The sequence below is a fragment of the Xenia sp. Carnegie-2017 genome, unplaced genomic scaffold, assembly GCF_021976095.1.
Source record: "Xenia sp. Carnegie-2017 unplaced genomic scaffold, XeniaSp_v1 HiC_scaffold_6, whole genome shotgun sequence".
Taxonomy (NCBI): Eukaryota; Metazoa; Cnidaria; class Anthozoa; order Malacalcyonacea; family Xeniidae; genus Xenia; species Xenia sp. Carnegie-2017.
The window spans coordinates 21,665,059-21,692,498 of NW_025813526.1; the positions used below are offsets into that span (position 1 = coordinate 21,665,059).

General features: G+C 34.5%; 2 protein-coding genes and 5 long non-coding RNA genes across 9 annotated transcripts; 4 read left to right on the forward strand and 3 right to left on the reverse strand.

The window, feature by feature from the left end:
• Window positions 1-256: 256 nt before the first annotated feature.
• Window positions 257-6,659, reverse strand: LOC124458503. The gene is made up of 4 exons (XR_006953230.1): window positions 6,560-6,659; window positions 4,775-4,834; window positions 1,818-2,024; window positions 257-511 (listed from the first exon to the last, which is right to left on the reverse strand). It is a non-coding gene; the product is annotated as an uncharacterized LOC124458503 (long non-coding RNA).
• A 1,027-nt stretch (window positions 6,660-7,686) lies between these two features.
• On the forward strand, window positions 7,687-9,082 carry LOC124458505. Of its 3 annotated transcripts, none has more exons than XR_006953233.1 (3): window positions 7,687-7,731; window positions 7,795-7,876; window positions 9,037-9,082. It is a non-coding gene; the product is annotated as an uncharacterized LOC124458505 (long non-coding RNA). The 3 variants fall into 3 exon arrangements; XR_006953232.1 differs by lacking the exon at window positions 9,037-9,082 and adding an exon at window positions 8,510-8,547; XR_006953234.1 differs by lacking the exon at window positions 9,037-9,082 and adding an exon at window positions 8,510-8,547 and having other exon boundaries at window positions 7,703-7,731; window positions 7,814-7,876.
• A 14-nt stretch (window positions 9,083-9,096) lies between these two features.
• Window positions 9,097-11,320, forward strand: LOC124458504. The gene is made up of 3 exons (XR_006953231.1): window positions 9,097-9,134; window positions 9,207-9,311; window positions 11,242-11,320. It is a non-coding gene; the product is annotated as an uncharacterized LOC124458504 (long non-coding RNA).
• LOC124458502 lies at window positions 10,679-11,017 on the forward strand. Its single transcript, XR_006953229.1, has 3 exons — window positions 10,679-10,753; window positions 10,829-10,903; window positions 10,975-11,017. It is a non-coding gene; the product is annotated as an uncharacterized LOC124458502 (long non-coding RNA).
• Window positions 11,321-17,945: 6,625 nt separating the features above from the next.
• Window positions 17,946-19,106, reverse strand: LOC124457336. The gene has a single exon (XM_047007606.1). The coding sequence runs from the start codon at window positions 19,104-19,106 to the stop codon at window positions 17,946-17,948; it is 1,161 nt and encodes a 386-aa protein (XP_046863562.1).
• A 423-nt stretch (window positions 19,107-19,529) lies between these two features.
• Window positions 19,530-21,331, reverse strand: LOC124457337. Its single transcript, XM_047007607.1, has 2 exons — window positions 20,844-21,331; window positions 19,530-20,706 (listed from the first exon to the last, which is right to left on the reverse strand). Exons 1-2 carry the CDS (start codon window positions 21,329-21,331, stop codon window positions 19,530-19,532), a joined length of 1,665 nt encoding a protein of 554 aa, XP_046863563.1.
• Window positions 21,332-24,628: 3,297 nt separating this feature from the next.
• On the forward strand, window positions 24,629-25,141 carry LOC124458501. Its single transcript, XR_006953228.1, has 3 exons — window positions 24,629-24,662; window positions 24,743-24,934; window positions 25,002-25,141. It is a non-coding gene; the product is annotated as an uncharacterized LOC124458501 (long non-coding RNA).
• The last annotated feature ends 2,299 nt before the right edge of the window (window positions 25,142-27,440 follow it).

Sequence of the window (27,440 nt, forward strand, 5' to 3'; positions counted from 1 at the left end):
TGGAATAACGTATTGCATGAACACTTAATCGGGAAAACTTTCAAACAATCATTAGTCGACCCATGCGTTTACACGCGATTTGAAGGAAAAGATGTTACTATTTTTATAATATGGGTAGATGATATTATCATTGTTGCTAACAATGACACATTAATGCAGAATGTCAAGAAAATCTTAAACGACCGTTTTAAGATGAAAGATTTAGGAATATTGTCCTGGTTCTTAGGGACTGAATTCAAATGCACAGAAAGTGAAATAACAATGAGTCAAAGGCAATATATTATTAAGTTACTGACAAAATTTGGCATGTCGGAGTGTAAACCTAAACCCACTCCGTCTTCTTCCGATACAAAATAAAATGTCGCATGATCAATCGCCTCAGTTAGAAGATCCGAGTCTTTACAGACAAATTGTCGGTAGTCTTATATATGTTTTGACAGGAACTAGATCTGATCTGTGCTTTATTGTAACAAAGCTGTCTCAAAAGATGGCAAAACCGACACAAGCAAACCTAATTGAGGCAAAGCATGTTCTTTCATACTTGAAGAATACAATAGATCAGACAATTACATTTAGAAAATGTGAAAGTGTTTTAAAATTTGTTAGTTTTTCTAATTCTGATTGGGCTGGCGATGCGGATGACAGACGTAGTATTTCAGGTTACGGTTTTAGGTTGAGTGAGAACGGTGTTTTGATTTCTTGGAGGAGTAAGAAGCAATCTACGGTTGCTTTGTCAACTTGTGAAGCTGAGTATATGGCATTGAGTGAAGCTATTCAGGAAGCAAAATTTTTGATACATTTGTGTGTTGATTTGCGTATTAGTAAGGAAGGCAGGTGTGTTTTGTTGAATGTTGACAATCAGGGCGCAATTAACAAGGCAAAGAACCCTATGTACCACAAAAGGTCTAAGCACATAGATATTAGATATCACTTTATCAGAAGTGAAATAAGGGCTGGTAAAATAGAAATCATGTGTGTAGCAACACGTGAAAATATGGCTGATATACTTACGAAAGCTGTAAGTAAGATTAAACTAAGTAGATTCAAAACATTTAAAACTGGTAAATAGGTATTAATTTGTTAATTTAGTTAATGAGCAAGGGGGGGAGGGGGGTGTTGAGTCATGCTCATAAACCACAGAAACATGTTAAGGAAATAGTATGTGCGTAGTTTAGTTTATCAATGTATCCGTTCCCACACGGCTAAGAGCCAAGGAACAGTTATTGAGTTTAGTTAAATTTCCTTATGTACCATATATAGCTTAAATAGACGAACTATACCGACCAATAATAATATTTGTTATTTGTAATAAAGACTATAAATACTGCTCTGTAAAATAATATAATCAGTTGGATCATTAAGTTCACTCGTGGTTGTTACTGAAGGTATAGAGTATATTACGAAAAAAGATATGGCGAGTAACTCAAACTCAACACATTTACACCAACAAAACAGTACCAGGTGTCTGTTTCTTACCATTATATTGGTGTGGCATAGGCTTATTAGAGAGGAGGCAAAGCACCCCAGAAGTTTGAGTGCCCGTCGGGCATTCGAGCTTAACTCCATGGGGTCGTTTGCATAGGCAATTGAAGAAAAGCTATAAAGAAGTCTACTTAACTAGGTTATATACAAGAGATGGAGCATGAAAGAACAGGCTTAAATAAAAGGGCGTTAGCTCACCTGCAATCTACATACACTACCATGCACACAGATTAAACTTAGCAATCAAGAAAAAACTCTCAAATGTTGAACCATTGTAAACAAAGTACACTTCAATCTATTTACACGTTTTTAAAAGAAAGCAACAAGTCACATACCGTTTTTGGTGATGGGATTTTTAACAGCAAACCAAAGCTCACACTTCAATCCCAATGTGAAACCAGGTGTTTGTGTCGTTACAAAGCCATCAATGCAGTTATTCGACACGTAGAGATTATTAATAAAGCGTTGCTTTAATTGACAAAACATAAGAATCCAAAAACATCACCGCAAGCGAATTTATAACTAGATTCTGCTTTGTTTTTCTAAAAATAAAATTGTGAAATGTCTTAAATATACATATTTACAAAGTAGCAGTATGGATGTTATCAGTGCTTGTAAACAGCACACAGAACCTTTTTTGCTCTTCAATGTTGTCGTAACGACAAAAACTTTGATAGTGTGTGGCAAATGGCGGAAATAGAATGTTATCAGAGACACGATATTTTTCTTTCAAATATGCAACTGCACCAAGAATTTATAATGATCACAGTATCACAGATATTGCTTATCATGCATCGAGCAAACACTTATTTTGTTGTTTTAGTGAACAAAGATATTTTGTTTACCATTGGTGACGTAGTGTTAAATGACAACCCAGCAGAATTTTTCTCAAACAAACTTTACCATAGTTCACATTTTTTCTGACTTTCCATAATGTATGAATCATGAGTGTGAATGCAGACACCAACCAAACAGAAAAAGAAACTCATGAAACTAAGAACGATAACGACCAATTTGGCTTAAGAATCATTAATTCTGTGTCAATACTAATGAATTTTACGTTGACGTCAAATAAAATTTATCAAAGTTAATTGTTTTCAGTTGATCATGCATAAGATGCTCTGTAAGAGATTCAAATTAGAATTAAAAAAAATGTTGTTCTTCTTGATAAAAGCCATGTTAGATAAAATTAAAATCATTCCGCATTTATGATATGCAAAACTGAAATTCTGTGACGTGTCATTATTTTGACACATGCTGTTAATTTTTTAGACCTGTTGTATGAATAATATTTGAAATGAACTATCGGAATATTTGGTTAGTTACATCGTATTGCTAGCGATGATGCTGGAAAGTTCAGTGTTTTCCAACGTTAAACTATCTAAACTTTATATGTGATTGTTTAAAAAACCCATCAATATCAACAAATGTCATTCATATCAAAAATGCCTTTCAACAAAGACATAGAATGAACACAAAAATAGTGATCATGCAAATTTGTAGCAATAAATTGTTCCATAGTTATCTAACGCGAAATTTGCGAAATATAAAGATCTAGATAATAAACTTCATACTCTCTTTCGTTGTAAATATTCTGGTCCTATATTCACTATAATATTAATGGTTGTACGTTGACATACCATCTAAATTGACCAAAGATCTTTAAGATCTTGTTGATTGTTTTTGGTTGACGATTCAGAATATGTTTAACAGAAGATTTGTAAATTGTATAATACGTAACAAACTAATGATAAAAGTAAAATGTTGTACACGTCTTGATAAAAGCCATGTTAGAAAAAGCAAAAATATTGCACATGATTATTACAATATTGCAAAATCAACAGACGTATCAATATAAAACATATGAAGCGCGATTTCCAACTCGAAAATGATATTCAGGTTTTTTATGACAAATATATAAAAATTCTAGACATAAGAACAAACAATGACACTATGATAGGTGAACTTATATTCAACATACCTAAACAAATTAAAAAAGATTAAAGAAGACGCAACCATCTACATGATGTCTTGGCTTTTTCTTGATAATAAAGAAATTGGAATGTTCAATAAATGCTTGATTTTAATCACCGGCTGTTTCTATCTTAAAATATTGAATTCTGTTCATAACAGCGAGACCATAAAAAATAAAAATTTTATATGTGCACTAAAATGTTAGGTACCATGTAAAAACTAAGTACGCGCCAAAGAAACGACCAATCAGAACACAACACGTTTCTTTGACTTATAACATATTTTAAGATTAACTCAAACTGTCAATGATTCATGTAAATCCTTACAATCTTACAAATGCAAGAATATTTGCCAATATATTTTTAACTTTATTTGATAACAAGTTCAGATGAATGTGATTTTTGATAGTCGTGTTAGGAGAGAACTCTCTCTTTGATTGAAGTGTGAAATGTAAACGACATATTTATCTTTAGTCAAAATGTGTGACCAAATGTACATCTTTTTATAAAGTTTTTGTTTTGCTAGCGTTAGTTCTTTGCTTTATTTTAGACATGAACATTTTTCTTTAAATTACAAACGAACGTCAAGCTGCATCATATTAAGCATTATTGCAATGCCTTTCAACTAAGATTTCTTTGGTTACTTTAAGTGCTCATAAAATATGCTAAAAATCTTAAGCAACAATCAATCCATAGTTATCTAAAGAAAAACTATATTGATAATAGTTGCACTAAACACTAATGTTGTAAATGTTTTGCTTAAATTGAACACTAATCAATCATAGTAGGGTTTTACATTGATTTACATATCCAAATTCACCAAAGATGTTTAAAGTCTGTTATGTTTTTGTTAATGGTGTGAAATATGTTTAACTTGAGATTTAGATAAACTAAAATAAAAAAATAAAAACGTGTTTTTTACTTCTTCAAAAGACCATAACCAAAAAAACTACAGCACATAATAAACATGCATAACTGAAATTCTCTGACGTGTCTTTATTTTGACTTAACACGTTAATTTTGTAACTTTGTTGTATTAATATAATTTGAAATAAATGATTGGAGTAAATTGGTATTGATGTGAGAAAAGTCGTATTTTCCACGTGTAATGTATCCAAAATTTATCTGTGTTTGAAAATCCCACCAAAATGAAGAAATTTTATCCATATAAAACATACATGGCACTAATTTATAAGTTATATTTAACTACAATATTCGTAACATCAAAATAAAAAAAATAATACATGGACACAAAACATTAAATCAGAAGGTTAAACTACACCATTACATAAAGGGAGTAAACTCTAAAATCAGCATACCTTCACAATTTCAGACAGATTGAAAGCGACGCAACCAACTACATGATTTGTTTTCTTTTGCTTGATAATAAAGAAATCGGAATGTTAAATAAATGCTTCATTTTAATCACCTGCTGTTTTTATTGTAAAATATTGAATTCTGTTCATACCCAATTAAATATGAAATGCAAATTTTTTATTTTAGCTATGACTAAAGTAAACACAAAGAAGTTTTGACTTGGAAGCTTTATGCCAATAAACCTTTCACAGTTTACTATTATTTATTTCAATTATTGAACATCCTGACTTACATGCAAACTAACTGAAATAATCATAAAGGAAGACAGGGCAGCCTGCCTTTTACAAGTAAGATTGTTGAAAAATAAAAGACTAATAATTCAAGAAGTTAAGAAAATCGATAAACAGAGCTTCTCTTAAATTGTCAGCGTTCCAACTTTGAAACATGGTCAATAAAGTTTTGTCATTTTGTAAACTTTTGATCCGGATAAACAAATAAGTTGATCAGGGGCTTGAGAAGCAAGTCAAAGTTGAAGGGCTCAAGATTTTAGGGGAATTCTTTATTAAAAAAGGGAATTTCAGTGTAGTTAATCACGAAGTCTCTAATTTTGAATAATTTTGTCACATCTCAGTAATCAGAGATACTTCAAAGTTGATAGCGTTTGGACTTTACAGTTCCTCATGCAAAGTTTTGTCATTTTGTGAACTTTTTACGCAAACAAATATTTTAAATAGTCTATCTTACAACAAGTTTAAAAATTATAGACCAGATAAAAATCACGTGTACTATCACGTGAAAAAGTGAGCTTTTCACTCGAAGTAGGCGCAATTTCTAAAGACATATCTAGCAAACGTTTTTATGTCATCATCCGTGTTATGAATAAGACAAATAGATAGATGATTATATGAATGAGGAAAAATGCTTCTCGATAAAATCCATGTTACATAAAATTTAAAATATTGCACATAATGATATGCATAAGTGCACTTCTGTGACGTGTCATTATTTTGACACATCCTGTTGATTTTTCAGACCTGTTGTATGAATAATATTTGAAATGAACCATCGGAATATTTGATTAACTACATCGTATTGCTAGCGATGATGCTGGAAAGTTCAGTGTTTTCCAACGTTAAATTATCTAAAATTTATTTGCGATTGTCTAAAAAACACATCAATATCAACAAATGTTATTCATATCAAAAATGCCTTTCAACAAAGACACAGAAACAACACAAAAATAGTGATCATGCAAATCTATAGCAACTAATTATTCCATAGATATCTAACGCGAAATTTGCGAAATGTAAACATCTAGATAATAAACTTCATAGTTTCTTTCGATGTAAATGTTCTGGTCCTATATTGTATAAAATGTTGTACACGTCTTGATAAAAGCCAGGTTAGAAAAAGTAAAATTATTGCACATAATGACATGCATATCTAACATTTTTTGACGTGTCATTATTTTCACTCAACACCTTAATTTAATAACTTTGCTGTATTAATATAATTTGAAATAAATGATTGGAGTAAATTGGTATTGATGTGAGAAAAGTCGTATTTTCCACGTGTAATGTATCCAAAATTTATCTGTGTTTGAAAATCCCACCAAAATGATGGAAATTTATCCACATAAAACATACGTGGCACTAATTTATAAGTTATATTTAACTACAATGTTTGTGACATCAAAACAAAACAATTGATACATGGACACAAAACATTAAATCAGAAGGTTAAAATACACTATTACATAAAGGGAGTAAACGTTAAAAGCAACATACCTGCACAAATTCTGAAAGATTAAAAACGACGCACCCAACTACATGATGTGTTTGCTTCTGCTTGATAATAAAGAAATCGGAATGTTAAATAAATGCTTGATTTTAATCACCTGCTGTTTTTATTGTAAAATATTGAATTCTGGTCTTACCCAATTGAATATGAAATGCAAATTTCTTATTTTAGCTACGACTGAAGTAAACTGAAAGAAGCTTTATGCCAATAAATCTTTCACAGTTTACTATTATTTGTTTCAATTATTGAACATCCTGACTTACATGCAAACTAACTGAAATAATCATAAAGGAAGATGGGGCAGCAATATTTTACAAAAAAGAAAGTTCAAAAATTAAGCTCAAAGATTTAAAATTCAAGAAGTCAATAAAATCAATAAACCGAGCTTTTCTAAAATTGTCAGCGTTCCAACTTTGAAACGTTGTCAATGAAGTCTTGTCCTTTTGTAAAATTTTGATTCGGATAAACGAATAATCTGATCAGAGGCGTGAGAAGCAAGTAAAAGTTGGGGTCTCAAGATTTTAGGGGCAATCTTTATTTAAAAATTGAATTTAAGAGTAATTAATCTCGAATTCTCTAGATTTGATTAATTTTGTCACATCTCAGTAATCATAGATACTTCAAAGTTGATAGCGTTTGGACTTAACAGTTCATCATGCAAACTTTAGTCATTTTGTGAACTTTTGACGCAAACAAATATTTTAAATAGTCTATCTTATAACAAATTTAAAAATTATAGACCAGAAAAAATCACGTGTACTATCACGTGAAGGTGTGCGCTTTTCACTCCAAGTAGGCGCAATTTCTAAAGGCATACCTAGCAAAAAGTCTTTATGTCATCATTTGTGTTAGGAAAACGATAAATAGATGACTATATAAATGATGAAGAAATTCTTCTTGATAAAAGTCATGTTAGATAAAATTAAAATTATTGTAAGTTATTTTCCTTGTTTTCTCCTCCTGTTGACAAAACTTACTATTATTAAATCTTTTTTACTCTCTTCTTTACATCACAATACAAAATCTTCCATTTTCGACCAATAACGTTTCAATATTATCCACCCAAAATGATTTTATCTTTTAGACCATTTTATGGTTATCATGAGAATGAAGAAGAGTTTATTAAGATAGAGTTGTACAATCCAAGAATAATTCCCAAGTAAGATATATTTTTTATGTTGTTCTAACATAAAACGACAACAAAATTTTTCACTTTTTTCAGACTTGTTAATCTTCTTCAGAATGGAGCTATATTGAACAAGTCATTTCAACCACACGAAGCTCATGTTCCTTATATTCTACAGGTAATTATAGTTTTTTATTATTAATGAGGAAAAAACACATCTTTGATTGTTATAACCCAGACTAGAGTGGTTAGTTTGTAAACTATGCACCAGACAAGGGGCAAGGCCTGCAAAGTTTCTTGCTTATTTCTTTAGAAATTAATCTAATTCATTGTTTTTCAAAGTAATTGATCAAAGCAATATTTTTATTGTACATAGGAGTAAAAAATGGGCTGACATTTCTACCGACATCAGAGATTCAACATTTGCATGTATAGGTGCCCACTTTGCTATAATTATACATCAGATCTCAGGAGCCCAATAAAAACATTCCATTGTGGATTATAGCTGTAAATTTCATGTGCGAAACATTTTGTCAATGAAGTAAATGGTTTGAACACATTGTGGAAGTATAGCTGCATGTTTGTTGATGTTGATCATAAAGAATACTACAGTATTGAGAAGGACTGTTGGGGGTAGTCTTGATTGATGTTTTCACATCTAGATGAGATGATTACTGGTAACAATGTTAAAATGTCACTTAACACTAATACCACTGACCTTCTTTAGTCTTTTTCCACCTGGAGTGTCATTTTCTATAGAGTTTCACTAAGTTACATTATAAGAATTATATTGAAATATTGTTTATTTTAGTTTCTAATTGATTACAATCTTTATGGTATGAACTTACTTGAGTTACTTCATGTAAGAAAAGTTCATTTCAGAGGATTTTCATTAAAAACAATAAAGTTTCATTATTGTTTTTTTTAGCATTCTATAAAAATCTAACACCACAAATGATTATTTACCATCAAATTGAATTTTATAGATAAAAATCTTTCATATAATAATAAATCAATTCCACTTCATGGTTCATCTCCAAATTCATTTCTTAATTTTCCTTCATCTCAACACAGGAATGAAGACACCATTCCTAGGTTTATCTGATTCATATATTTTGTACTTAAAGATTAATTGAAACCCAAAGGATTTGTGTAAATCCTTAATCCTAAATTTGACACATGTGCGTATGATTTATCCCAAGATTTAGAGTCAATGCTCAATCCAGATTACAGAATTTGCATTTAAAAAATTAGTTTAACTTTGAAATGATTCTTTGTGATGACTATCTTTACAGTTGATATTCATCATTTTAATATTTGTTATTTGTCATTATTTAGAAATTTATGCCTGGATCCTACTGTGAAAAAAGTCAGTCGTTGTGAATTTGGAGTTGATGTAATTGCTGACGACATTTTGAATCAAATAAATGTTGAAAGTAAAATTTATTATCTTTATGTCTTCATTTTACTGTTTATACATCTTTAATGAGTTTATTATGTTTATGAAGGTTGTATTGGTCATAATCCTGGTATAACTGCTATGTGGAAAGATGAAAGACAACGAAGACGAGATATTGGACTATCTTCACAAGTTGCTCTTCCTGTTTCACAAGGTAAGAACAAAAAATACATGTCACATCATTGTATAACTCACAATACATTTAATGTATTTTATATTGTCATGGTATTTATGATTTATGAGGCTCTGACTTATATATCCCAAAATGCAGCTGTTTTCTAGTGCATAAAATTTCATGTTTTCTTAAAGTTTAAACATTTTCATCGTTACATGAAGATGTGTACAACTGCTCCTTTATTAATTTTCTTTTACTTAACAGTTAACAATACGTAGGTAAAAATTCAACTTTTTTGTCATTAGATCGTATTCAGTGTGCGAAATAGTTGAGAAAAAACGATGTGTAATTTTTTTGACGAAAGTGTTTCTTTAGAGGCATAATGAAATCGATATTACGTTAATTATTATATAGCGCTAATTGCTAAATTAATATTTTTAAACCTGCTCAAATTCATATGATTTACGACAGTGTTTTTCGTTAAATCGCTGTCCAGTTACAAATGTATGAGAGAAATTTTTTGCGCATGTTATTCTCTCCTCTTTTTTGGGCAAAAGTGAAAAGAGAATAACCGAATATACTTTTGCTTTCTGATTATTAACAGTAACATCCTTGATATTTGCTTACGATAAAAAACATCATATTTGATCAAGGTTGCCAGTTTGGCTTAATAATTTGAGCCAAATTTCGTTTCTTTTTCTCACGTTAGGCTTATTTAAAATGAAAATTCCCTTTGGTTTATTTTTCAAATTTCGCGTATTTAAGTTTTTTTTGTCTTCTTTTAAGAATCAAAATCAAAATGTTTCCTGATTTTACTGAAAATACTCAAAATAGCTATGATGCCAAAAACAGTATGTAACGCTGTACAAAGCAACGCAAATGCAAAAATTGACATTAATAATGTATTACACCCCTATTGTCATAAGCATATAAGCACCATGTATGTTGACTCTTGACAGTTTTCCCGGTCTCGAAATGACAACGTCTTTGAATTTGATGACATTGTGTCAACATGGATTTTAATGTCGTGCAGCGCACTCGTTTATAAAGTAAAGATCAGTAAAGATGAAGCTTGAAAACTTTCCTCAATTTATGTGGTAGTAATCAATAAAGATGTTTTTTGCATTTCGTTTGAAAAAGTGATGTGCAATTGTTTTCATTTTAGCTAAAACGATGGGTAAATTGCACATTGCGCACCGTTAATTCGCACACTGGTATTAAAGCACCTGTATTGAATCTTGAGAAAGAATTTAAATAAAGAATCAAAGAAATTATTCATGAACGAAACAAAGTAATGTAAGATTTGATCTTGTGATGTTTAATAATTTAACTTTTTATTTTTATAAATTTCAAATAAACTTGCAGTCAAAGGGAGTTGGAGACAATGAAAAAATCTCTTTCACCAAAAGACTTTGAAGAATTTTCTCAAAGTATTTTGTCACAAGTCAAGCAACCGCAGTGTGAAGCAACAATAAACCAAGGTTTTCATGAAATTTATTTAACTTATTTTAACTTAGATTTATACAATAAAATATTTCTATTTTCTTCTATTTTAGATGTGGATGTGGATAGTCCAGTTGTTGATCAGTCAGTTATAGATGTACTACAAGCCAGCCAGGCCAGAAATTCATGTATTATTCACCAAAAATAATTCTTTCTCTCTCAAGGCTCAAATTTTTATTAATATAAGACATTTATTTAGCTGGAGAGTTGGATAAAGAATTGGTGGAGATTTTAATGAGTTTGGATAAGGATGACAATAAAACACTGCTTCACGAATGTTCTCATATTGCGGGCTCACAAAGTAAGTATGAACATTCCATTATATGAATATTGTATTGAGATCAAAACTACCATAATTAGATATGGATATCAATGGTGATTGTATACCGTTCCATTTGTGTTTAGTAAAACTTGTCTTTTATATGAAGTTTTTCAATCAATCTTTATTTTATTGTTTATTTAGAAGGTAGTGATGATGAACATGATGAAGATATTGATGAAGATAAAGAATCAATATTAATATCACAGCCATTTTGGAAAGATGACGAAGAGGAACATGATTCCCAAAGGTAAAAATATCCATTTTTGTTTATAAAATAAAGACAGAAAAATGCGTGCGTTGATTTGTCTATAGTTGAGTTAACATTAGCTAACTTGGCATGAACGAACCTATCTGAGCTCAATCAATTAAAATCAATCAAAGAGAATTTCCAAATCAATCATGAATACATGTTACTGGAAAAATTAAAACATTTGTTTTAAATTTGTCTGTTTTGTATTATCGCTGTTTTATAAAAGAAGTAAAAGATGTTTTTCATGTTTACACAGGCTTATGCAAACCTAGGAGACGTTTCTGAGAACTTTAGAGCATGTGCAAGCTTTTGACTCTGGTCATCACTGTACAAGTTCTCCCAAAGGTCTCCTTGCTTTTCATAATCCTGTGCAAACACTGTAAACATCTTAAATGAAAAACAATCAATCTTCTCTAAAGTTTTGAGTAGCTGTCTTCTTCACTTGCAGTTCGGAGGATGAAGAGGAAATGAACTGGAAACCCCCTTTACGCATGTCTCAGGTGGATGGTCCTGGTGATGACGAGGACTCCTGGGGACGTTTGTAGTCAATCAATTTTCACTCTGCGAGAGAATCTCGAAACACTAAACACGCGTGACTGCGTGTAATCTCGCGTGTCTGAGTTTAAGATTTGGCTTTAATTATTCGCTTCAGGTGGCGTTCCATGTTCAATGGTAACAACATACATCATCTTAATGCAATTTTATTTGTTTAATTCCCACGCAGGCAGAAAGTTCTCTCTCATCCTAAATGTACAGCAGCCGTTCGACAAACATTTAGTAAAGATGGAAGGTAAATTTTACATGTTACGTTTTATCTCACGGGAAGAATTTCTTTGTTTACCCATGTAAAGTTATTGTTTTTTGAACATTTTTCAAAGTCAAGCAAAGCATGTGAAAAGAACATAGATAACATATTCATAATGATAAAATGACATGTTTTTCTCATTAAAACTTTCACTTTGTGAAGATATTTTACTATTTGTTTTCCTGTGGCACATTTTTCATTTATCTACCAGGAGCTCATTTCCAACGCGAAATTGAAAGTGACTGTTTTCGTTCATTGCTCATTGAGAAAATGTTTTTTGCGAGATTTTAGACTTGATTTCACAGTATTTACACCTTGTCAATTGTCAAGTTTCTTAGATCAAAGTCCACTATGACTGGATGGTAAATAATTTGCACAGCGAATATTTAACTTTTGAACAAACTTTGCGAAATTACTCGGAGAAGTGAATTAGCCATGAAATATTTATTGATCTTGTTTACATATTTCTTTTCAGTGTTTTACTTTGTGTTTGCGATGATGGTACTATTTTGAGATGTGATCAATCTCCTTGAACATTAAAAACGGTTTGAATTTTTTTAATGTTCGTATATTAAATTGTGTCATGAATTTTTTTACCGCGCAGTCAAATGTTTTTCTGCGTATTGCTCGAGCGCATGCGCGATGATTCCTCTATTAAATTGTTACTAAGCATCCTATTTACTTCAAAATCGGTGCTAGTAGATGCAGTTGGTTATTAGGTTGTTGCCATGACCATGAACATGGGCGGTTGGTCAAGTTGACTGCGCATGCCCAAGCATACTGCGCATGCGCTGATGATTTACTTAAAATTTGTGACGGAGTGAGATTATTACTCGATAATCGTTAAAGGTGCTGTTACACGATGCGATTTTTTGCACTTTATCACAACTTGCTTAATCATTGGTGTCGTGTATCATCTTCAGGCAACATGCGATTTTTGAACTTTTTTCATGTTTTTAGTCGTAAGTTTCTTAAAAAAATCGCATCGTGTCACAGCTCCTTAATAGTACATCCAGTTGTTCGTTGCCATGACCATGAACTTGGAGAGTACGCATGTTCAGATTAATTCTATATTAAATTTGTGACAAAGCGAGCTCTGAATTTGGTTCTTGTAGATGCGCTGAGCAAATTTTCATTCACATATTTTTGGCCTACTTTTTGCCTTCTTAAGATTGTTTTGACAAATGCATATCAAACTCATCAACACTTTGTTATGGCACTCGTAATATCCGCGACAACGTTAAGAAGATTTTTATTATTTTCTATAACTTTCTATTACTTTCTATATTTTTATTGTGGTTTGAAAATTATTGTTCAGCAAAAGATTAATCCCATAGTTAACCATGATGTAACGTGATCAAGTGATTTTTCCCCCCATTAAGGCCCGTTCACACTATCCGATTAGTCGGATCACAAAAAATGGATCGTGTGAGCACATACAAAGCGAGCTTTCGACAGTCGGATCAGTCAGTCTGAAAATTCGCCGATGTTACGGATGTTCTGTTTGTTTAAATTAATGTTCCAATTGTTTCGCAGAGAGTACTTAAAAATTTCTTTTGTTTATGCGGGGCGAGAAATGTAATAACTGTCATTTAGATTTAAGATCTTAACTGTCGTTTAGACCTTAATTGCAAATTGCATCGATTTTTGAAGAATATTACCAAACCTTTACAATATACGAACAAGGGGGAGTTTCGTTCTGAGCCAATCATAGGTTAGTTTACGTTTTAAAAGTTAGCCAATCAGAACTCGCAAAACGCGAAAATGTAAACAAAAGGATTGAGAAATTTGCACTTTGTTTGAAGCCTTTGGTGAGCTACGTTTTTGAGTAAATAAATATAAAATGCAAAGATTCTTATAAAGCAACACTTTTTCTTCAAATTCCTCGTGGGCATTTTAAAATTACGATCTAGAACGGAATTTATCGGCTGTTTAATAGCTACCATTTTACACTCGCGAAGTAGCATTGATTATGTGCTTGGTTTACAAGGGGTTCACCAGTCAGAGCGTATGTGGAACTTTTATTCTGGCGCAATTAGATTGCTCCAACTTTCCATTGCTCTATGGATTTTGGCAGTCTTTACTTCAGGCTGGTTTTTAAAGTTACTGGTCGGTTAATGAGGTTTTCTAAAGGAAAGAATTTTTTTAACCGTTAAAATTTTCACTTGACGCTTTTCAATGTTTGTACTATGCAATTATTATAAAAACCACGTGTTTCATTTCATTAAAATTTTAAGTAGACAAGTATTGACATTTGCATTTCAACATGTGCAACTTGTACGCAACCTTAGGAAAACTAAGAACCAGCAGTCCCGAATATTTTAAATTCAAGTTATATTATTGTCAAATTTCCAGGTTTTGTCTGAGCAATCACAGTTTGTAGCATTTTTATTGGTGTTGAAAAACATTTGCACGAATGCTCGGGTTGGTATAAAGCGAAGTTCATTTTAATGACAATAAACATTTCATATGTCTCAAGACTTCACTTTTTACTCTGTTGCTGTTCGCAAAGTAACGATGTAAACAAAAACGCGCATATAAACCAAAAACACGTTATAAACAAAAACGCACGCAAAGTAACGATATAATAAAAAAAATAAAGCTTACTCCGAACAAAAAGTTCATTTTAACTCAATATTTGGGAAGGAAACAAGACAATTTTTTATTTGAATAGTTATACTTTGAATTTATTACAGGTTCATCGTCAAGACTATATTTACAAGAGAACCGACGCTCTACTGATATGAATGTTACATCATTCCAACGGAAGTGTGGAAGTGTGAATTGGGTGGTACTAACATACCACCCTATAACCCAGGAAATATTCTCTCAACACTACTCAATCCTCTCGCTTCTAATGAATTTACTCTTACCGATTCGTTCGTTGCCGTAAACTCTATCCACATTATTCCTAAAAATTTATTGAAGGCTATCAATTCGTTTCGTTTGACGTCGAATCTTTATTTACCAACGTGCCTTTGAACAGAGCAATAAAAATAATTTTGGAAAGAAATTTTTGAGAAAATCAAATTTTAACTAAACTTGAGAAAGAACTCTTAAAAAACTTATTATTGACTGTTGCATTAAAAGCGCTTTTTCTTTCGACAATGAAATTTTTAAACAAACCGATGGGGGTTTCAATATACTCCTCTATTGGCCCCATACTCGCTAACATAATTCTACAACACACTGAAACATACTGTGCAGTCGCTTTGGTCGCGGGACTAAAGCGAATTGATGCGCGCGTTAGTCGCTTGAACGTCAGAAACACACATGCAAAAACGAGCATGGCGACCACATTGCGACTATCAACATGGCGTCTAGTCATCAGGCTAAGTTACTAGCATTTGTTTGCATATTGTACGAGCTGGAAGAGGTTGAAAAACGGGAAAAAATAATAAAATGAAAAGATGATGGGCTCGTCAATAAACAGGCAAAGGAGAGTACAAGGAGATTTTCTGCCCTTGGTTCAAGAACTACGAACCGATGAGGAGCAGTTTAATCTGTATTTTTGCATGAGCCCTCAAATATTTGATGAGCTGCTGGCTTTGGTTGGTCCATCTCTTCGTAGGCAAGATAATCAAATGAGGCAAGCAGTAGGACATGCTGAAAGACTAGCAATCACATTAAGAAGATTGGCTACAGGTGATAGCCCAAGCAATCATCCAACACAACACAAAATAAGCTGCATTCGAACACTTTTCACCAGGATAAACTCTCATTGTAATACCGAAGAAGCCAAGAAAACAGAACGCAACTATATTCTCCACATTTATTAAAAACAATTACCCTAGAAACTTTATAAACGAAACTATAAACAAAATACAAAACAAAACACAAACCGACAAAAGCAACAAGAAACCAGACGAAACAGTAAAAATCGTCACATTACCATACATAAACGGAACATCTGAAATGACTGCCAGAATTCTTCGACCATTTAATATTAACGTCACTCCCAAACCTACACAAAAACTCAAACCATGTTTCGCCAAACATATAGACAAAACATTACACTCTAATAATAATATTAACACTAGTCATATTCACAATACACCAATACCCATGACAACGCATTCCACACCATCCAATCACATTAATCCACCCGCTAATTCAATTAGACGCTCTAAGCGTCTACATGTGAAAAAGAACAGTATATAACTTCCTATACCTTTCTGATGAAGGCTCGAAGCACCTAGTTGGAAGCTCAATAAAATCATTTTATATACAATCCGGAGAAACTTTTATTTTTATACAGAAAAATAAATGCATGCGCTGATTGGTCTATTGCTGTGTTTGCATTAGCCTGTAAAAACCAATTTGAGCTCAACCAACAAAATCAATCAATCAATCAATAAGAATTTGCAAATTAATGCTTTTTTCAAATGTTTTCCATTACTTTTATTTTTTAAAAGAAATAAAAGATGTTTTTTGTGTTTACACAGTCTTATGCAAACCTCGGAGACGTTTATACGAACTCTGGAGCAGCTGCGGGCCTGGACCTTTCGTCTGGGGCTTGCACTGATCTGCTCTTGATTTCTCTGAAAGGTCTCCTCCGTTTTCATCAGCCTGTGCAAACGCGGAATAAATCTTTCTTTTCTTAAATACATTACATTTAAAAAAAATTTTCATATACACCTTCTCATCTTCTACATAAATTTATAAAATTCTAAAACAAGGGGACATTTAGAAAAATATGTCGATATTGTAATTCCTAGACCATCTTTGAATATGTCGTAAACAAACATGAAAAAAGTTCAAAACTACCATTATCATCAACAGATTTTTAAAGCTTTCACAAAAACGTCCAGAAATATTTTACTTCGATTTTTATTTATGCATGCGAAGGACAGTTTTTGATTTCCTGCATTCTTATTGGCTGCAGCAGCGGGCGGCTTTTTACGATATTATGACCGTAGTCGACGAGTCATTTCTAGCAAAAGATTTGCTTAGAAAATCAAATTTTTTAAATTTATTTAAGTACGGTGTAAATAGTTTGAAGAGAAAGCAAAATGTATTTAGGTGATACTCATCATAGCAAAAGTGAATTTTACTATTCAGAGAGAGTACACTTAATAAAATAGGATTAATTTTCCTCTCAACCAGCCAAGTCGAGCAATTTAAAACGCGATTATTTTTGTTTATAAAAATAAGAAATATTTTCACTTAGTCTCAAAAGCATCTAGACGTTCACGGAAAATTACTTCAAACATTTGCTCGAAACATTTCTTTTTCTTCGCAAATTTAAACATTAAAAATGACTGTTGTAATATCAAACTACGCCTTTATTTGTTTATTCTGTAGAATAACAAAACAAATCAACACAGACAACTAATCAGAAAGATGTTTTGATATTCATCAGTAAATTGAAAACTATATCATCAAAATTTACAAGATATAAATCATAGAAATATGCAAAACTTCTGTTTTTCATTATTGAAGCAAATATTCCGAAAATTGACCTCCGTCCCAATGTATTCGGAATACGAAGAATAATCACTATCACAACTTGGTTTCATAAACAATTTTTATTATTACTTCTTAAAGTATCCCTTCTCGCTTCTCTCGCTTGTCTCATTCGTCTCATTCGTCTCGCATGTCTCACTTCTCACTTCCGTTCTCTGCTCTCTCTACTTCCGTTCCACTCATGTTTTCTATATTGTTCTTTATCGTCCCCAACGTACCCGAATGTACAATTAAACCCAACACAACTTTAACATAATTTGCAACACCCTCCCCTACATGTGACTACGAATGAGTCACATGTTATATCACTTTGTCTCGAAGTTTATTTCATTCCTGTTCCATTAGCTCCTGATTTATCGCCTCCGCAACCACAGCAGCTTGTCGTCTTGGTCTGAATTCTTCGGCGTTCACTCGCAACTTCTTTTGATGGTTGCTGACGTCGCATTGTAATTCTAAAGGATAGATCAGTTGGATTGGTCTCTCAAGAGATATTTTTCCACACTGAAGTTTGACTCCTCTCACAACTCCATCCCTTCCACGGATCAACATCGTTACCTTTCCGATCTTCCACATATTTCTGTTTTTCTCATCACCCTTAATTAAAACGATATCTCCCTCTTTCGGATGAGATTCGGTTGCTGATTTGTTAACTTGATTGCGTTGGCGTAGACTTGTTAAATATTCTCGCTGCCATCTGTTCCACAATTGGGTTTTGATTTTGTGCAAATACTTTGCTCGCTTCCGTAATTCACCGTCCTTAATGTGATGACTCTCCACCTCAGGGATGACATTCGTCTGTTGCAGTACGAAAGAAGATGGCGTCAGTACTGGGAGTTCAACATCATCCTCTACATAGCTCAATGGTCGATTGTTCATACAAATTTCTATGTCCAGAACAACTTCTGCCAGTTCATCGAATTTCAGAAGTCCTTTACCAACGACTTTGTAAAATGATGATTTGAATACACCGATCAATCGCTCAAATTGGCCTCCCCACCAGGGTGCGCGGGACAGATTGAATCTCAATTTAATGCTATGTTTACTGAGCTCGCTGTGAAACCTCTCGTCTTGCATTGCTCTCTTCAACCATGCTGCTGCAGCTTGGAACGTTTTTGCATTGTCCGAATAGATGAGCGAAGGACGACCTCGCTTTGCTATGAGCCGTTTTAGACTTTGCAGGAAAGAAGTTGTCTCAAGACTCTTCAACAATTCAAGATATACTCCTCGCGTCAAACTACAGGAAAAGAGCACTAGATAGGCTTTTCCTTCTTGATTTTTCTTGACTTTATACTTAATCGGACTGGCGAAATCGACACCAATGACTTTATACGGTGTGGTTCCTTCTGTTCGAGTCTTTGGTAAAGGAGCAGGTATTGGAGCTTGATACGGTTTGGTCGTGAATCTCTTGCATCTGTAGCATCTCTTCCTTTGCTTTTTGACTAATCGACGAAGCCGAGGAACCCAATACCTTTCTCGGACCTTTGCCATCGTAAGTATAACTCCCCCATGGAGTGTTTCCAAGTGTGCATCTTCCACTAACTTCACGGTGAATAGAGCGTCATCAGGCAAGTAAATAGGGAACTCTCCTTGTATCCGACCGTGACATCTTAAAATCTCGTCATCGTCGGGTTGTACATTTAACTATATCAGATCCGTTTGAGACTTTGGGTTTTCTGCAACTCCGGCTTGTACCATTCTTATCCATGACATGTGTTGCTCTTCCACTTCTTCAGATGTCAGTGGCCCGTGCTTTCTATTATCTCTGTTTTGTCGAGCATTATCAATAAATCGTTTCACCCACGCCCCAATACGAATCGCCTTCCGCAATGAATGTTTTTCAAGAATATCACTGAATATTTCCAAGTCTGACCGCTGGATCGCCGTGCTCAAAACTACTCTCGTCGCCTTTGCTTAACTTTGGGAGTCAGTCGACGGTTTGACTATAAGATCTGGTGGCCAAAGACTACGCTCTGATAGCCAGGCAGGACCTTTCATCCACATCTCGGTCAGTTTGCCACCTCTGCTTCCGAGGTCGGCCGGATTGTCGGTTGTTGGCACATGATGCCACACGATCTCATTAGAAGCTCGGATTTTTGCCACTCGATGCGACACGAATTGTTTATAATCACCCTCTCCTTTAATCCACCATAAAGCTACAGTACTATCTGACCAGCAGTGTTTTCTGTGTGGAATGTGTCTCAGCGCATTGCTAGCATTCGAGACCAAATTTGCGGCCATATGACTTGCAACAAGCTCTAACCTCGGGATAGTCAGTCCTCTTTTGGCAAGTCTTGATTTCGCTGCCAGTAATTCCTGAGTAACTCCAGATGGTTGTTTAGCGACTGTGTAGACGACTGCGCACAAACCTTCACCGCTGGCATCCCCAAATCCATGAATCTCTAAGCTACAGACGGGTTCTTGGAACGACAGAACCGCTCTTGGCACGGTCACTTCGCTTGGTAAGGTGTTTTCCCACTTCTCCCAACTCTGCTTCAATTTACCAATCAATTCTGCGTCCCAGGGTAATTTCAGGTCACACACCTCTCGATAGATTTGTTTGCCTTGCAAAAGCAGAGGTGATGCAATTCCTATTGGATCATAGATCTTCGCCAGTCGACTTAAAATGTTGCGCTTCGTTGGCGATTTCCCACAATGTCCTATTTGTACACTTAACGTATCTTTCTCTTTATTCCACGTTGTACCCAGGATCTTCATCTCAGTTGGCTGCACCCCAAATTGTTGTTTGGCCGCTGTTTGCTCTTCATGATTTTTGTTAACACTACCTTCATCCAACTCCTTTGCATTTGATGCCCACTTATGAAGGGTAAAGGTTGCGTCACCCAGAATGTCAATAGCTTCCAATTTCCTTTTTCGTGCTTCATCCACAGTGCATCCTCCTGAAATGATGTCATCAACGTACAGACACCTTCTCAGAGCCTCAACTGCGTCTGGAGCTTTGCTTTTCCAGTGATCCAAATGTGTTTCGAGAACTCCCCCAAGTAGGAATGGAGAAGAAACCAATCCAAACAATACTCTCGTGAACCGTAGTACTTCTACATCAGCCTGTGGATTTGGTCGCCAGTGAAATCTTAAAGAATCCCGTTCACTTTCGCGTACACGAATTTGGAGGAATGCCTTTTGAATATCCCCAGTGATTGCAACAGGAAAACTTCGCGCTCTTACCAGCACTTCCCACAGCTTGTTATTTATGAAGGTCCCGCGTACAGGCATTCGTTTAAAGAAGGACTTTCTGGTGAAGCTTTTGCTGATGCATCGTACACCACTCTCAGTTTAGTGGACTGCGCTGACTCGCGTACGACTTCTTTGTGAGGTATGTAGAATTTATTACCTTTTGCTACGGTAGTTGCTGGTTCAACTATGCCATTGTGCTTTTGGTCTTGGATTACTGCCTTGTAATCTTCAGTTAATTTCTTTCGCTGTAATCGTCGCTCTAAAGATTCCAACCTTCTGATGCTTCCTGTTTTGTTCGGTAGGAGAGGTGGATGATTTCTACACCATGGAAGACCGGTCTCGTACCAGCCCTCCGGTGATCGCGTTAATTGCTCTTTGAATTCGTTATACACCATTGATTGGTCGTGTTCAGCAGTGTCTGCTAGGCTCAGAACATCCAACCTGCAGAGATCTTCATAATCCTTCTGCGAAACTTGGGTAAGCAACATCCTTTTACTGTTTGGTTCCACACCAGGGCTCATAACAAAGCATCTGAGTTTTGTTTTTTCTGCAATTGGTTGCCCCTCAGTTCCCTCTAGAGGATTCGTGCGAGTTTTTATCTGTGCATATTCCCCGCTTCCCAAAACGATATGGACAGGTAATTGAGCTTTGTGATCATTATCAACAAATTTTGCATTCTTCAGGTGTTCAAACTCTCTTTGTAAGTTTTCATAGGTGGATTGTCTACTGTAAGTAACTCTTCTTCCTCCACCTTGATCAACTTCACCTTCATCGAATAGTCACTGTCTATTGCTTCAACTTCCCCTTCATAGATTTCCAGTCTTGTTGTTTTTGATATTAGAAGCATGTCAACTTTAGTAGAAAGTCCTTCTTTAAACGAATGCCTGTACGCGGGACCTAATGATGACTTGCTGGGGCAAGCGTTAGCATGATGCTGTCCTGCTGTGCAGTTGAAACAAAGTTTCTTTTTGGCTAAAATTGCTCTTCTCTCCTTGACAGTACTGATTACTTTACATTCCCCCGATTTATGATTTCCTTCACAGTAGACGCACATCCCCTTTTCTTTGGTATGAAAGACTTTTACTGACCTTCTAGATTTCCATCCAGGTGTGTCTGACTCTTTGTCACAGACTGGATTTCGCCTGGTCCACTGTCTGACTGCTTCAGTAAGCTTGGAAAAGTCCCAACTTTCCCATTCTGGATCATTTCTAACAAGTTCCCCACGTATGGCTGGGAGTTTGTCTAGAGTCATGGAAACATTTCCTTGGACATCTTTCAGTTTACCCAGCGTTTCCAAAGCTTGGACACTGTGATTTAACTTCTCACTAAATTCTGCAATCTTTCTCGAGTTTGCTCCGGAGATATGAGGCAAGTCCATGATCTCTTTTATGTAAGCTTTTAAAATTTCCGAATTCTTCCCATACTGATCTTTTAAAATTGACTTCGCTCTATTGTATCCTTCGGTGGTAAAGGGTAATGATTCTACTCGTCGCTTAACTTTGGACCCAAGGAAACCACACAGATATGTGAATTTGTTGATGGCAGCTTTATTTGACTTGTCCACCGTCTCCGTAAATTGCCCCAAAAATCCACTCCACGTAATATTTATTTTTGGTAATCTCACCGACATACCTTCATCACTTAATTTTGAGTCTCCGGACTTTGAATTTTGAATTTTTGCATTTACTTGAGCCTTTGTTTCTTGAAGCTTTACTTCAAATTTAAGTTGCTAGCTTGTTTATTTCGTCTTCGGCTTCGCTTATTTTTGTTTCGATTTCCGCATTCCAATCGCTGATTTCTTCAAGGTCGTCTTCTCTTTCGATTTTCGCTGCTTCTACAGCTCTTTTAAAATTGCCAGCTTCGTTTATAGTTGTTTTGAGTGCGTTCAGTTGTCGTTCGATAGTTTCTCGCTTTCCCGAATCTAATATTTTAGCTGTTCTTTGAGCCGATAACTTAAGTTGAGTTAATTTTATGTTGAGTTTTGCTTCGTCGTTTGCCATGTTTGTATGGGACGCGTAATATCTTGTACGAAATTTTCACAGTTTATCACAATAAAAATCCTTTGTCGGTAGGTGCCACGTATTCCGAAAATTGACCTCCGTCCCAATGTCTTCGGAACATGAAGAATAATCACAATCACAACTTTGGTTTCATAAACAATTTTTATTATTACTCCTCAAAGTATCTCGCTTCTCTCGCTTCTCTCGCTTGTCTCACTTGTCTCACTTCCGTTCCACTCATGTTTTCTATATTGTTCCTTATCGTCCCCGACGTACTCGAATGTACAATTGAAACCCAGGTTGGCTCAGCAAACTGAGTCATGAATAAATATTTATTTTTGTAATTTAGGACCTTGAGCAAGTTGCCTTAACTTTGTTAAAAACTGAAATGAAATTCATAAAGGTCTGATGCTTATAAATTCAAATATTTAGAGTAATCTCTGCTTTGTTTATCGTAAAATCATTCCCAAAATTCCCAACGTGAAAAAATCATATTAGTGAGTTGCTTCTTTTTTAAGGAACAAATACTATTTATGCCACTTTAGCAGTCTAAGCTTGTTATTAAAATTACATAAAAAAGGCAGTTACAGTATTTTTCACAATGTACTTTCTTTTTAAAGCATTTTATTTTGTATATGTTTGTAAATATTGAGCATTTTCATTTAGATATGTTTACGCAGGACTTTGTTCTTAGGTCTGGAGAGAGTAAATATCGAACAACAACCTCGTTTTTGCTCTAAAAATTGCAAAAATACTGTTTTTCTCCAGATTGTGACTTTGATACCTAAATTAGCGTATTTATGGAAAGCTGTGTATGGTTTGCTTTCATTCAAATACAAAAAGTTTCTGGTACCAGCTACATATGAAAGTTATTTGACCTAGAAAATGTTAAAAATCACTGTGTGCTTTTTAACATGTGAAAAAACATCTTAAAATCTGTCTTTGTGCAAATAGACAAAGTAAATGTAAGAATTCATTGTGTGTAAAAGATATCGAGCTCAAATCAGCTTGATAAAGGCGCTATTTGATCTATAGATTAATTGTACATTTCATCATTTTATTTGGGCAAAAAAGTTGTTCCAATATCTTAGGAAGAAAAGTATGTTCAGAATCTTTTTTAACTCTAATTGTCGGAAATTATGTAAATAAATTATGATTGTTTTTTGAGACTAGGAACTTATCGTTAAAGGGGTTATATCACGAATTTTAGCCCCCCTTTTATATTAGCTAAATTGAAAGACCTTATTTCAGTGATTTTAAATCTGCAATTATAATTGAAATTGGATTGGTGAAAGTGATTTTATGGACGTTCAAAGTCACGATTTTCAGCATTTTTTTTGCGAACTTTTTGATCGGTATGCTAATGAGTTGTGACGTAGAAAGTTGAACACATATATCAACATGGCGTATTCTACTAGTAATCTTAATAAGAAACGCGGAGGAAAACGCTGTGTTGCTGGCGGACCTAATCAAATTAGTTGCGCCAATGATTCAAAAACAGAAGGAATGTCGATGCATCTGTTTCCTAAAAAAGAAACAGAGCCGCAAAGACATAGAAAATGGGTAAATTTTGTGCGTAAACATAGACCGGGTTTTGAGGCTTCCTCTACCTCGTGTCTGTGTTCTGCGCATTTTAAAGATTCTTGTTTTGACCTTAATTTGAGCGTGCAAGTCAAGCTCAAAAGAAGGTTGAAGAAAGATGCTATCCCAACCATTGACGTGGCTGGGATTCCTGAACCATTACAGGACGAAATAACCGATCGAAAGTACAGACAAGTAAGTTTACGCTTGTTTATGTTAATTTTTCTTTTGTCATATGTAGTGCGGGAAGTGTCTGTGAAGCCATCTTATGGTATGCTAATTTTAAGAATGTTTTGAAGAATATGAGAATTGAAGCATCAGTAACAAATTATTTTTCATATCAATTTCTAGAATATGTTGAACAAGTAAAGAATGTTCTTTTCATGTCTAATAAACAAGAACTTTCAACTATAATGGAAAGATATAGAGGAAAAGCACCCGAACCTTTGTGCAGCCAGTTTCCCAACAAACGATCCAAGGCTGAGGCAGTAAAAAAATATGTTGCGAGGAACAAGCATGTCAGTCATGCACTTTATCCATGCTGTAAGTATGGGATAATGGTATTGTTTACAATTATTTTAGGATGTAATGATCTGCATTTTTTCCTTAGTGGAACAGTAAAGACAGCAGTTACAAGACCTAACAGATGATGCAGATCAAATATTAAATAGCTCTGGGAATAAAAGTACTCGCAAATGTACTAAATGCAAAGCTCCAATGAAAGGACATCCTCGAGGTCAATGCTTCACTGAAAAAGAATAAATTGAAGTTGGTAGATGATAGGGCAGTGGTCAGACATTGCTTGGAGCCTGTCTGGAATGGAGAAGTATGGCACCTCCTTCCCACCACTAGCCTGAGGGTTCACCTTAGGCAAGTGATAGTACCCTCTAGCCTCCCTATCTGGGCACTGATATACACACCTTTCCTGATGATTACAGTATTAATATAACATTGAATGGTATGTATACTTGTCAGATTGAAGATGACTATCTCACTCGATTGTGCAACTAATTAATTTTCATGAATAATTTTTTTTATTGTAGTTTAATGCTCAACATGCCCTTTGTGGATGCAGTGCACTCAAGTGTGAAGACCTTATAAGATAAGTTCATGTGGCTTGCTATTTTCCATTTTTACATTTATGCTATGATTTAATTCCATATAATTTTTATTTTTTTTCCCAGACTGACATTGAAGAAAAGATTTTCTTTACCGTATAGTGCATCCATGTATCTCGTATTTGGTTTTCATCTAGGCATATTTCCTGACCATTCTAAACTCAGCAAAGAAGGCCAACAGTCTCTACAGTGCACAAGTTAAAAGACATTTCCATCATCGCCCCTCTGATGGTATGTAACCTTTTGTGTTACCACTTGGATATGCTTTCCGAATAAAGTGGTAAACACAAGCAGGTAAAGGCCGAGTATTCTCCCATCCCATAGACCCACAAAACCATCGCATCAACCATCTGTATGCCACAGCTCTCAAGTACCTGAAGTAAATAAAAAGGTTGGACTAATTATTGTTGATGAAACAATGTTGATGATAACATTCTTTCTCATACAATTTACAATCTTACATATTTAATGATTGTGATGCTTGGCGGCGATAAGCACGTCCATTCCTATCTCTCAATAGTGGCCCGACGTTTTCAAGGACAGCCTCATGAACTAAAGGCCCAAATTTGGCATGCTGTGTTATGCATGATATTTTCTCAATGCTGCCATCGAATGTCATTTTCTGCAAAGCTGGTCCTATTTCCTTACAGCATCTGTACTCTAATGCGCCTTCTAACAAATCGGTATGACAGCATTGACAATTACACCTGAAACGTGGGAGCATTGTGGTTTATAAAGTAACTTTATGTATATTACAAACAGGAGAAAACAACAACTTACCATTCACCGAGTGGAATTACGCCATCACTTCGTTGTTCTAAGGTCGCAGGAGAATTCCATCGGGATCATCTGGAGTATGCACTTCATCACCATCTCCTGCGAGCGGTTCATCGTCATATGCGAAGTCGTTTAAATGCTCGACATAACCCACGGATTCCGAGCTCGAATCAGATACGCATTCAGACATCGAATTCGAATTATCTGAGCACTGATTTGAAGCCATACTTTCCGGACAACTTGTTTTTTAATATTTTATTGAAAATACTGTCATTATTTATTTTTAACACAAGAAAAACGACAACAAAATCACCTCCTATAATATAATATTATATTGACGGAAACAGACGTGTTCAGCTATCTACGTCACAAGTATCAATATGGCGTCGTAAAAAATTCGCAAAAAGTACCCGACTTTGGAGGCAAAATTAAGGAACTTATATTTATCTGTTTAAGTCCAGCGACATGTCATAGTTCTTCAAATAATCCAAATTTTCAATTAAGCTAATAAAAAAGGGGGGCTAAAATTCGTGATATAACCCCTTTAAAGCGGAATAAGGAATTTATGATTATTGAGTATTTTATAAGGGTCAAAATAAGACGGCATTGTCTTTTGTTTATGCCTGTGAACAAGTAAGGAGCATGAATTGGAATTGATGTATAACTTTGACAAAAAAATCAAATTGATGACATTTGAGAGTTGTGTTTGACTGCGCGCTAGCTTTAGATAGTATACAGTCCCATAGAGAACCGGCGGACGCATAACTGCTTTGTACTAACGTGCAAAGGAGAAATTAGCTACACCTAGAACTAAGGTACCTATACGTACATCGCTGCTTTTTATCACAGAAAACATATTTCGCAATTGTCAGTACAAATTTTAAATAACTCAGTCTGCAGTTTATTCAGTTGAAAAAATAGTAAATTGGATATGTGTCCAACTTTACGGAATTAAAACTTTGAAATAAATTGTAGAATCCCAAGATAAAGAATAATGAAAAATACATCAATTTATAAAAAAGATATTTCGTGTACTTTTAAGTTGTCATGTCTTTTATGAAAAGAATTTTTGAAAAGGAAAAAGCCACACATCGACAATAAATAATCACGTTTTCGGTCCATGCCTCGCGAGACCCCGAGATAATTGAGAACTA